The sequence below is a fragment of the Dipodomys merriami genome, unplaced genomic scaffold (assembly GCF_024711535.1).
Source record: "Dipodomys merriami isolate MVZ:Mamm:240054 unplaced genomic scaffold, mDipMer1.0.p SCAF_3, whole genome shotgun sequence".
NCBI lineage: Eukaryota > Metazoa > Chordata > Mammalia > Rodentia > Heteromyidae > Dipodomys > Dipodomys merriami.
Window position 1 is genome coordinate 38,210,630 of NW_027204492.1, and position 12,583 is coordinate 38,223,212.

Consider the following 12,583-nt stretch of genomic DNA (forward strand, 5'->3'; position numbering starts at 1 on the left):
TGTTATATACATTCTTTTATACAGAAAAATAAATCTACAATTCTGCCTGAAGCCTAAAAAATTTTCCCCAAATCAGTGTGATCCTTGAACTTCACTATAAAATTAAGCATGAGAAAACAAGCTATGGATCAGAATTGCCTTAGGTAAGGTCAAAATAAAGTCTTTAACCAGGGATTTCTGAACCTACTAGAAATGTTCATGTAATATGGTATGAATGTTGTATGTGTTCACTATAGCTTTCTCAAAAGTCTTTGACAAAAAAGTAAGTACCAGTGTTGTAAAATAACCCATTCAACTGAGTTCAGCTCCATACAGAATAATACGACTTCAGTCTGTTGTTTATTGTAATTTTTCTGTACTGTTTCTACTCTATTCTATTTTGTTAACATACAGTAACTACTTAGCCAATTTGGGGGAGGTGAATACTTTTTTCCAACTTTTAACAGTTGTTTACTCATCTCTCAGTTATAAGGTCTCCTTGTTCTGATTACTCCTGATGGTTCATCATCTTTTTAACCATACTCTGTTTTCTCTATTTCCATGATTATCTAATCACCTTTACAATACTGTCATTAAAAATATTGTAAAGATGATCTACAGAGGGGCAGTTATATAAGTCAGGTCATGAGTACATTTCTTTTTGAATGGTGTCACCCTTCTCTCATTTTCTCCCAGTTTTTTTCCCTCCTGACTCTCCTCCCCCCAAGTTGTATAGTTCATTTCCAATAAAGTGTCTAGTGAGTATCACTGCTGAATTAACTCACCTTTTGTCTAATTTTCAAAAAAGTAGATGCAAAATTTTCAGGTAATGTCTTGCTGTGTAGCCTAGGCTGGTAGGTACCAGCATGACCAAAGGTAACTTATTCACATTTGTTTGTGAGTAAGCAAAGCTAATATTAAAATTTAAACCTCCAGAAATAAACTTGCATATTTATGGTCAGCATACTTTTGACAAGGAATTCAAGATCATTCAATGGAGAAAGAATAATCACAACAAATACTGTGTACAATTTCATCCACATCCAAAATATGTAAAAATTAATTCAATTCAGGCATAGTGGTTCATGCGTATAATCCCAGCACTTGAGAAGTTGATACAGGAGAACTGAGAATTCAATGGCACCCTTGACTATAAAGCAAGATGGTTGCACAGTGAGACCTTTCTCAAAATATCAATTCCAAATGGATCAATTACCTAAACATAAGGGCTGTAACTATAAAATGCCTGCAAAGAAAAAAGTGTGAATGTTCATAAACTTAAATTAGGCACAGTTTCTTAGATGGTACCAAAAACACATAAGCAACTACCCCAACAAAATAAGTACCAGAAAATGGGTACTTAGAAAGAGAGTAGGATGGGGCCAAGAGAAGAGTAGAAGAATGAAGTGGGGAAGAAGGGGAAAGTGCAGGCAAGAATTCATTATAAACACCATAGAATTGAGAAATACAAGGGAAGCGGTGAGTTAAAGGGAATGAAGATGTTGAAGTAATGATACACTTCAATATGCATTATAAACATAAACTGCTTTGCTAAAAGGCAAAATATTTCAATACATAACCTAAAATTAGGATAAGTAAGAGAAGCAGAGGTTTGGTAAGAATGCTGAAAAGGGCAACATTGATAATGATGCACTGTATTCATAAACTGATTTGTTGAATGAAAACTCCTTTGTACAACTACTGAAGGATAATAAAATATTCAAAAGAAAGAAGAAATAGAATTTCATCAAACATAACCTTTAGCGCTACAAACAGTACTATCAACAAAAGACAACTCACAGTGTGAAAGAAAAGATTTGTAATTCTTGACAAAGATCTGAGCAGCCAGAAATGTGCAGAACTCTTACAGGTTAACAGTAAAAAGACCAATAATCCAATTAAAAATGGGCAAAAGTAGCAAGGTATGACAATTCATACCTATAATCCCAGCATTTGTGAGGATGAGACAAGAGAATCACAAATCTGAGGCTAGCCAGGGTTACATAGCAACACCTTGTCTAAAGAAAAAAAATTCTGATGTTAAACTGAAATGCCTTTGTATAATTACTTAAAGATAATTTTTAAGGCCGGGCGCTGGTGGCTCACGCCTGTAATCCTAGCTACTCAGGAGGCTGAGATCTGAGGACCGCGGTTCAAAGCCAGCCTGGGCAGGAGAGACTGTGAGACTCCTATCTCCAATAAACCATCAGAAAACCAGAAGTGGCGCTGTAGCTCAAGTGGTAGAGCACTCGCCTTGAGCTGAAGAGCTGAAGGACAGTGCCCAGGCCCAGAGTTCAAGCCCCACGACCGACAAAAAAAAAAAAAAGATAATTTTAAATTTTTTTAAATAAAAAAGACAAATTATTTCAGTAGACATTTCTCCAAAAAAAGATATTCCAATATCCTTAAGCCCAAAATGGGCCAGGCATCAGTGGCTCATGCCTGTAAATCCTGGCTACTCATGAGGCTGAGAAGTAAGGATCAGTTTGAAGCCAGCTCAGGCAGAAAAGTCTGAGACTTGTATCTCCAATTAACCACCAGAAAACAAAAAAATGGGGGGGAGCTGTATCTCAAATAGTAGAATGCCTGCCTTGAGCAAAAAAGCAAAGAGGCAGCGCCCAGGTCCAGAGTTCAAGCACCAGGATCAGCACAATACACACACGCACACACACACACACACACACACACACACATGCACACGCACACATACACACACACACACACGTACACGCACACATACACACACACACACACACACACACACACACACACACACACACACTGATCATTAGCCATACTGCTTCAATATAGATAGCTTTAATACAACAAAACAAAGTGAACTAACAAAAACAAGAAAATAGCACATATTAGCCAAAATGTGGAGAAATTAGAACTCTCATCCAAGGTTGGTAAAATGAATGTAAAATGATGTAGCTGCTTCAGGAAATAGTTGGCACTTCCTCAAAATGGTAAATGTGGAATTACCATATGACGAAGAAACTCCACTCCAAAAGAACTGAAAAATGTGCTCATTCAAAAACTTGCACATAATGTTCATAGCAGCAGTCTTAGTAGCTGCCAAAAGGGAAACAACCCAAGTTCATAAACTGATAAATGGATAAACAAAATGTGGTTTGTCTATACAAAAGAATATTATTTGGCTGTTAAAAAAATGAAAAATGGGGGAGGGAGCACGATAGAAGATGTGAGGTTGATCAAGTTGCACTGTACTCATAATCTGAATTGTGGAATTGTAATCTCTATGTACAACAATTATAACAATTTTTTGCCAGTCCTGGGGTTTGAACTCAGGGCCTGGGCACTGTCCCTGAGCTTCTTTTGTTCAAGGCTAGCACGTAGAGCCACAGTGCCACTACCAGCTTCTTATGTTTATATGGTACTGAAGAACTGAACACAGAGCTTCATGAATGCTAGGCAAGCACTCTACCTCTAAGCCATATTCCCAGCCCCTAATAATTTTTTTTTGTCGGTCATGGGACTTGAAAACTGGGCCTGGGTGTTGTCCCTGAGCTCTTCAGCTCAAGGCAAGTGCTCTACTACTTGAGCCACAGCACCTCTTCTGGTTTTCTGGTGGTTTATTGGAGATAAGATTCCCACAGACTTTCCTGCCCAGGCTGGCTTTGAACCGAGATCCTCAGATCTCAGCCTCTTGAATAGCTAGGATTACAAGCTTGAGCCACTGGCACCTGACTTCCTAACAAAAATTTTAAAATATATAAAAAATAAAAGGAGCCAGGGAGCTGGTGGCTCATGCCCATAATTCTAGCTACTCTGGAGGCTAAGATCTGAGGATCTCTATTCAAAGCAAGCCCAGGCAGGAAAGTCCATGAGACTCTTACCTCAATAAACCACCAAAAAGCCAGGAGTAGAGCTGTGGCTTATGTAGTAGAGCATGAGGCCCTGAGTTCAAGCCCCAGAACAAGGTCAAAAAAGTAAAAGGAATTAAATACTAACCCATATACAGCATGGATGATCCCTGAAAACTTTATAATAAGTGAAAGAAGCCAGTCATGAAAGGTTAACTTGCTTTATAAATATGCCCAGAATAGGTATACCATAGGAATAGAAAGTAGATTAACTGTTTCCAAGGATGGGGGGGGGGGGGGAAACTGGAAGGAGAATGGCAAAATGTTGTGGAATTCAATAGCAGTAATATAGTTGCACAATTTTTAATATATCACTGAATTGTATACTTTAATATACTGAATAGAATGATATGTGAATTATATCTCAATTTTATTCAACATATAAGTTAATGAGCAAAATACATTTCAATTAGAAAAGTGATTCAAGGGACTGGGAAGGCTCGGTGGTAGAGTGCTTGCCTCGCCTGCATGAAGCCCTGGGTTTGATTCTTCAGCACCCATAAACAGAAAAAGTTGGAAGTGGCACTGTGGCTCAAGTGGTAGAACGGTAACCTTGAGATGAAGAGCTAAGGTACAGCACCCAGGCCCAGAGTTCAAGGCCCACAACTGACAAAAAATAATGAAAAGAGATTCAAACTCAGGTCTGTCTGATTCCAGAGTGTACATAGTTAACCACTATTCTATATTCCCAAGTATGTAATTACATAGTATTTATAAACTCTATTGGAGGAAGAGGTGCTGTGGCTCAAGCGGTAGAGTGCTCGCCTTGAGCTGAAGACCACAGGGACAGCGGCTAGGCCCAGAGTTCAAGCCCCACAACTGACCGAAAAAAACAAAAACAAAAAAAACCCTGTTGGATTGCTTACTACTTTATATTGTTTTCCTCAGTCAGGTTTTGCAATGCTTTGAAATACCTATAATGATCAACAAGTATCAGAAAATTCTCAATTTGCCTATTTTACTTACTTAAAATTGTTGAAGTGACTCCTGAAAATCATTTGACTGCTATCATCACAAATACTTTCATCAGAAATAAGTGGTACATCAAAAATTAAACAATGAGACAGTGGTAACTTCACAAACATTTTTTTTTTGGTCGGTCATGGATCTTGAACTCTGGGCCTGGGTGCAGTCCATGAGCTCTTCAGCTCAAGGCTAGCACTCTACCACTTGAGCCACAGTGCCACTTCTAGTTTTCTGGTAGTTAATTGGAGATAAGAGCCTCAAGGACATTCCTTGACCGGGCATTCTACTCTTATGAGGCAAGACTGATTCCAGCATTGCTCGCCAAATCCAGAATTAGCTAACGCTGATCAAGAGAGAAATCGTGATCTGCATTTGGCAGAATCTATTATTTCAAATGCTATTCGGACATAATTAAATGTCCACTTATTTCAATAGCTGATATTCTATCTTGTTTTCCTCTTCTAGGTTTGCTGAATGTAATGCAGGGCATTCACTATCTCCCGAAGTAGCTATAGTCTCCCTTTCTTCCTAGAAAAATCCATGCATGTGAAAGCAAGCCTAGCTTTTAGACGATAGACTGAGAATTGAATGGAGCAAATTCTATGCCTCCATCAGAAAGAATGGAGTTTCATTTTTTAATTAATATAAAATAAATATTTTTGAGTATATTAACATTGCTCTCCCATGAGATATTCCTAAGATAGTACAAACTCTCTCCCTGCCTTGAGGGATGAGCAAACAAGCCTTAGCTTAGCATAATGTTTTTTCAAATGTAAACATTTTTCAAGTTAGACTATGATCACTGGATCTCTTTAAGATGCCATCTAGATCTGACATCCTATTAATATAGCTCTCTTGCTATTTATTGCCACATATGATTTTTGTAAACTAGCTCCTAAAAACTCAAATCTCATTTATTAGTGTAGGTAAGAAAGTTACCAAGTGATGGGCATCATCACCAAAGGAGCTCAACATAAGCAAAATGTACAGCTTTCCCTTGGCCGAGTCAAGGTGCTAAAGTACAGTGGATCGTTTTACTTGCTGTGCCTCAAAGAAGATACAATGAATGTTCCAGGGGAGGCCCCTATAATTATAAACTAATGAGAATACTGTTTGGAACTGAAAAAGAAGACAATCAAATCTCAGAATACTATAGTTACCAAAGGGCCTTGTGAAGTTCAAAAATCATTACAATAGTATTCTCACCCTGTATGATAAGGATTGGAAATAGAAACTCAGGAAAAGGGGTTCAGTGGCCAATAATCTTAATGAATATTGATAATTACCTTAGATATGTGTAGTATTTTTTTTACAAATGGTATTAGAGCCATTATCTGTCTTTATTTTCAAAATAGAAACTGATCTAAACTAAATTAGCTAAGCAGTTTTGGAAAGACATTTAAAGTTTTGAAGTCTCAGCTTACTCATCAATCAGATTAAAAATACCTGCCCCACATATCTCATAGGCTCTTGTGGAAATCAGATGAGGATAAACCAAAATTATTAATCTGTTTTACAAATACATTTGGAACCTAAGGGAGTTAGCAAAGTATCATTTTAACAGGATTTGTATCCTGTTTCACAATACAAAGATGATCAACATGAAACAGTTTTGTTTTTTTTAATCCGAAAAATCTGGAAATTTACTTCAAACACATGGCTGGCATAATAGAGGACAATCATACTTTTCCACAAGATTTCTGGAAGACCTTGGATCTGACCATGATATTTAAAAAATTTTTTTCGTTAGTTTATTTAAGAGTCTCCGGCTTCCCTCAAATGTTAGCTTCCTAGTGCTAGAATTATAGGTATGCACCACTATGACCAGCTTGACTGTGTCATTTTCTATGCTCATATATCTTCTCTAGTTCTTTCTACGGAAAGAACTATCCCTTAACTCTTAAGCTTTCATCACACACTGGGAGGGCTCAGTAATCACTGGAGGTTGATTGCTGACTGGCAGAGAAAACCAGAGCCACTTCCTGCCTAATCAGTTACTAAAGCCTACTTAATATTTTATATTACATGAAGATATTTTCCTTTCAATATTTATCACCTAAATCCAACCCTTTGGGGTATTGTTATACAATGTAGTAATCATAAAGATTAAAGTTAGTATCAAAATAAAAGAACCTACTACAATGCTAAAAATTAAGTAACCAAGAAACAGACTTGCCATGGTAAAATCATTGACAAGAATCCTAAGTACCATTTATAACAACTTCATCTTAATTCACATTATGCTGGAAAGGTTGTAAGGTTGGGCAACAAATGGAGAACAAAAACTGTTACCAATTCAGCATTTTGTTTTGTTTTATGTTGATCCTGGAACTTAAACTTGGGGCCTGAGTGCTGTCCCTGAGCTATTTTGTTCAAAGGTAGCACTCTACCATTTGAGCCATAGCTCCTCTTTCAGCTTTTTACTGGTTAATTTGAATATAAAAGTCTCACAGACTTTCCTGCCAGGGCTGGCTTTGAACCATGATCTGAGGATCTTGGCCTCCTGAATAGTTAGGTTTCCAGGCATGAGCCCACTGACACCAAGCTCCAATTCAGTTTTTCATCTATTCTAGCTTGAACTACTTTTCCCAACCTCTGTTTCCCAATGAAATTATCTATGAATTTTTAAGTGTTCAGTGGTCTAGCTGGCTGGACAGTCATCTCTACTTCTACAGATTAAAACTGCCAATGTATGTGTATATAGAGCATGCTTCTAAATATTAGGCTGAGAAGACCCCAAGTTCAAGTCAGAAAACAATGGACAGAGAACAGAGGCCTATTTGAAATCAAGCCTCTACTCTCAAGGGAACTACATGGATCCTAGCAACATTGAACAAAGGGACTATAGACAAAGTGATCGAGGATTCTCAACCTTAAACTATTTTTATATCTCTGAACCGTATATATTCACACTCTTTGGGGTCCCAAATTAGCATTATCTGTCATGCCTATACACTATGCTTCTATCAGAGTAAATTCTAAATACTGGGATTTTATATTTTAGAAGGATTTTACATTATATAATGGATTTGTTATCAGATCATCTGGTCTTGGTAAGAATATGATTGAGAGCCTAGGGATACTATTCATGAACCAGAGGAATCTGACTTGCAGAAGAGAGGCTGAGACAAAGCCTGAGGTCAGGCAGTCAGAGTCAACATTCTAGTGTATATTCAGGTGAATCTCACATGCAGAAAGGAACAATGGGATGTTGACATATTACTCAAAATCCCACTACTGAGTATACTGTCAAATATATTCTACTATGTAAGAGTCTTACCAGCTTGTAGGATTCTAAGGAAAAATGAAGGATCTGGGAGAGTATCAAAAATGTTATATGCCTATGGTTAGTAAGAAGGAGAAGATGAGCAAAGTACAGATCAGAGACTTGTATAGCCTACAGAAAACTCTTAGGAGAATTTTGACAAATCAAAATTCTTGGATGGGAGAGGGAAGAAAAGTTGACTAGCAGGCTGCATCAGGGTGGGGAAGGGGTAACTGAAGTTGGAATTTTATGTATCAGCATTATTCATCTGATCTGCTTACTTGACAGTGTGAACTAACACATTAATTGAAAAACATTTTGCTAGTCTTTTCTATACACTGCTCAGTGATTAACACATTGGTGTTTTTTTAATATTGCTATTGTTGTTTTGACAGATCTAAAAAACAAACATTAGCACAATACTGTCTTGGTACCAAAGTTTCATTTACTAAAATGTGAATAATTTTAAACCCTCCTGAACTATGGTACATCAAGTACAAACATGTCACATCTCAAGTTTTGATGATGCTCCAAGTCAAGACATCCAACTTCAATAAGAAGGAGCCTCACAAACACAAACTCACATTTTCTTTTTTACATAAAAAAAAAACAAACATAGCTAAAAGGAAATGGAGCAACCCTGGGCAACCTATAGTAGCTGAATTCCAGTGCCTAATACCTAGGAATTTACCAAAATCTATGACAGACACACAAGGCCAAACAGGTACCTCCAGGAAGAGTCATTTGAGATATATGGTGAGTGGAAGCCCTGCCTTCACCTTTTTGGGGTTCTATGTTCTTATTGAGAAAGAAAAAATTCCAAGAGGAAAATAAAGAAAACAGCACTCTCTCATCTTCACCAAGCTAATGAGGTTTGCTGATAGACATACTCCTGTAGTTTCTTTCTCAGTTGTGGTGTCAGCAGGTTTTATGGGAGGAGGAATGAAGGAATCAACAGGCTTGTTACCCAGTGCAATATTTGGAAGCAATTATGAGACGCCACTGGCACTACTTTAACATCTGCAAGTTAGAGCGCGTTGCTCTGTTCTGAGACGGAGAGATTAAGTAAACCAATTTATCTAAATCAATTTGCACTGTTCATATGATATGTTTGTGAAGCAACCAAGTCTCTCTGGTTTATAGCAGTACTTCCCTGGGGTGGCCTTGCAAGGTACAACATGCTAGATGAGAATTCTAGTAGTCATGAAAGTAAATTGGAGGGACCAAACCAGCCCTTCAAGTCTTTAGCCTCTATTTCTGCCCCATACAGAAACTCCTGTGCTAGTCCTGGAGTTGCAGGTAGGGAGTCTGTCCTTGAACAAGCCTAAAGCCAAAAAACTGGGCCAAGTCTAGGGCCTCACCCCCGCCAGCAAAAGACTCTGTACATTATAGGTGCTTACAGACTCACTGCTACTAGATAAGATGTTCATCATGCTGATATAGCTAGGCCTAAAATTATCTATTCCACTTTTCATTAGAAATCAAGTAACTGCCCCCACACAAGCTAAAAAATGGGTGAGGTTATGTATTCAAATGAGCCTGACTCAGATCGTTAGGTACAATAGACATAATTCAAAACTTAAAATCATCACCATTGTTCTCTGTCTACTTGTATATACATTTTCATTCAGTGGCACTTACTTGGGGACAAAACAGACTTAAGAACTAAATACAATGATCGATCTGGATCCCAGAGGGACCAATAATGGCAAATTAAGGTTTTCATAAACCTACTTACACCCAGTCAATCCATCACCCAATAAAAGGTAAATGAACTGCTTTCTTTGAAAAAAAATGCTAAGGGTTTATAGAATTCTTTCATCTTCAAAGGACCAAGCCAATAGTCACAATACTCAGTACACAATATTAAGCCTTTTATACAAGTTCACCAACTATGAAAGGAAGGTCATTGGGATGTCCTAATGTCGTAAAACCAATGTAGCATCAGATTTGGGATGAACTCTCTGATCTTCTTGGTTCCTAAACCTGTATATCAACCACATAAATCAAATTGTGAGGAACAATCAGGAGAAATCTAATTTCCATTAAATATCTGCATTAAGTTAATTGATTGGGCAAGAATACATTAAAAGGTTCCTTCTCCCTCGGGGCTGTGAATGAAGAGAACGTAGAAAGAAGGATGAGTTAGGGATAATCATCTAGGGTAGAGCTAAAGCTCCCCAAACAGAAGAAAAGTAAAGGAGAACTCCCTATTTGGCAACCCCCTTATATTGGAATATTGCCGGGGAACTGACTCAAGAACTGGGAGGGAACACAATGGGGTTAAAGGCAGCCTTTCTGGCCCAACTTGAGAATCAGATGAGTTAACATCTCCCGTCTCCGTATTTGTCTACAGTTTCCAACATGTTCCTTCCTAAGTACTCCTTCCCAGAGACACACAACATTCACCATTCACTAGCCCCACACTCAAAAATCTTCAAAAAGGCAACGTGGCTGAGAAGCCAGAAGCTGCGTAGCTCCAAGTACACAGGTTGATGGGGGATCGGCTGGGACCGAGGGGATTTGACGGATTTGACGGGAGATTTGGGTGGGCAAGAACATGTTACGAGGCAGGCAGGAATAAGGGGAATGGTGGTGAAGGCAGGTAGAGGAGTGTGGAATTGCGAGACAGAGAGAAGGAGAGGGAGAGACAGAGAGAGACAGAGAGAGAGTGAGAGAGAGACAGAGACAGAGATAGAGAAAGTGATGAGCCCAACCACCCCAGGATCCCAATTTCCTGCTCTAAGAAGAAATAAATGCCTCCAAAAATGTGTTGCACACGAATTGCAAAGTAACCTAAAGCCGATCATCACCCGTATTACTAAAAATCTGCTCCGCTGTTATTTACTTAATTGTTACGAGTAAGAAATGAAAAAAAAACCCACCTTTCACTGATTCCGTCGCAGTGTGTTCTGTGGACATCTGTAAGTTTTCCCTCTCCCCCACAGAGCTGCTTTCGCAGCTAGGCCAGAAATAAGGAACCACCCAGACAGAGACTTAAAGATTGCTCCCCCAGCGAAAAAAGCATTAAGTTTCGCCGGGCCTCCCCACCGGCAGGGTGTCCGCCGCATCGCCCGCTGCTGCCTACTGCGCCAGCTCTGCCACCACCGGGCAGACGGCCGATTGAGGGGCGCCGCCCGGGCGGAGGACGCTGCTGCTCGCGGGAGCGTGGGAAGGTGGCAGTGCCCTTTCCCAGACTTGTGCCCCAGCGACAGGAGAGCTGTTCTACTGCCCGCGCCAGGCTTGGCCCGGCTGTACTGGAGGCCTTGGGCCGCCCCAGCCCAGCACCCGCCAGTGCAAACTCCGTCCCAGGAGGGCAGCGGCAGGAGCCCGGGCCCCAACGGCGTGACCGGGAGCCAGGGCCCGACTGGAATTCCTACTGCCTCCTCCTTGAGCCTGGCATTTCCCGTCACCCCTTCCCGCCGAGCCCGGGTGCCCTGATCCAAAGCCGGCCCCAGCGGCACCTGAAGAGCAGCTGGAGCCGGGGCCGAGCCTTGCGGGCGGCAACGCTCGAGCCCCAGGGCCGCGGCGAGGGGGCGCATTTTACCCATAGCATTCCCGGGTGCCAGCCATCTCCTACGCGCGCCTGGGAGCGCAGGGCGCTCGCCGGCCTCCGCAGCAAGCTGGCTGGGGCTCCAGAGCCAGCTCTCGGGCCGCCGTCACTGCCGCCGCCGCCACCAACACTCTAGGCCGCCGCCTGCCTTCGCCGCCGCCGCTGCCGCTGCCGCCTTCACCGCCGCCGCCGCTCAGCAACCAGGATCCGCGCGCCCCGCAGGGGACAGCACGGTGACTGCGACGCTACCACCTCTGGGTCTCTCAGGCTAAACTTAAAGAGTTTTCGCCCCTCCGTCCAGAGGCAGCACCATGACACCACGGCAGCACCACACTGTCATTTCCGCCGCCGCAGAGAAAAAAAAGGCAATCCCTTCCAAAGCGGGGGAGAGGGGGAGGTGTGGAGTAGGGGCAAACAGGGGCTGAGGCTGACACCCTGAGGGAGCACTGGGAGGGGCCCCGGCAGAAGGGGCGCTGGGCCACCTTCCCGGGCTCACCTTCCGCCGCCCCCGCCCCTCCCAGCTCCCCCAGCCCCTCCTCTGAAGGCGCGTTTACACGATTTCTCCCCTGGCAGGAGTGACCGGTGAAACCTGAGCAAGCAGAGGCAATGGGTGGGTGGGGTTCGGGTTACTACTGTACCTACCAGCTGATTCCAGCAGCCTTTTCTCCAGCGCCCTGTCATCTTGAGCGAGACACACCGCGAGCAAGCGGGCGTGTGTGTGTGTGTGTGTGTGTGTGTGTGTGTGTGTGTGTGTGTGCGCGCGCGCGCGCGCGCGCGTGTGTATGTGTGTGAGAGAGTGTGTGTAAGAGAGAGCACACAGGATGTGTGTGAAATACAGAAGGAAGACAGACTAGAGCCAAACTCTTCTCCCACAGCCACTGTTACCCCCGTGGCCCTCCAAGCCCCTAGATTAGAAAAAGGAAAAGGTCATTG

The 12,583-nt window shown here is 41.7% G+C and overlaps 1 protein-coding gene across 6 annotated transcripts in view; it reads right to left on the reverse strand.

The window, feature by feature from the left end:
* Mid2 (midline 2) overlaps positions 1 to 12,354 on the reverse strand; it is a 110,240-nt gene extending 97,886 nt beyond the window's left edge. For 2 of the 6 annotated variants that reach the window (XM_070039953.1, XM_070039951.1), the window contains exon 1: positions 12,293 to 12,354. Coding sequence is in view for 4 of the 6 variants with exons in the window: in XM_070039947.1 (XP_069896048.1) it covers positions 10,983 to 11,019 (37 nt within the window). In the remaining 2 variants the exon portion in view is untranslated. Of the gene's footprint in view, positions 1 to 10,982; positions 11,519 to 11,644; positions 12,072 to 12,292 lie in introns of those variants that run through there. The other 4 variants (XM_070039949.1, XM_070039952.1, XM_070039947.1 and 1 more) reach the window with 4 other exon arrangements.
* Positions 12,355 to 12,583: the final 229 nt, after the last annotated feature.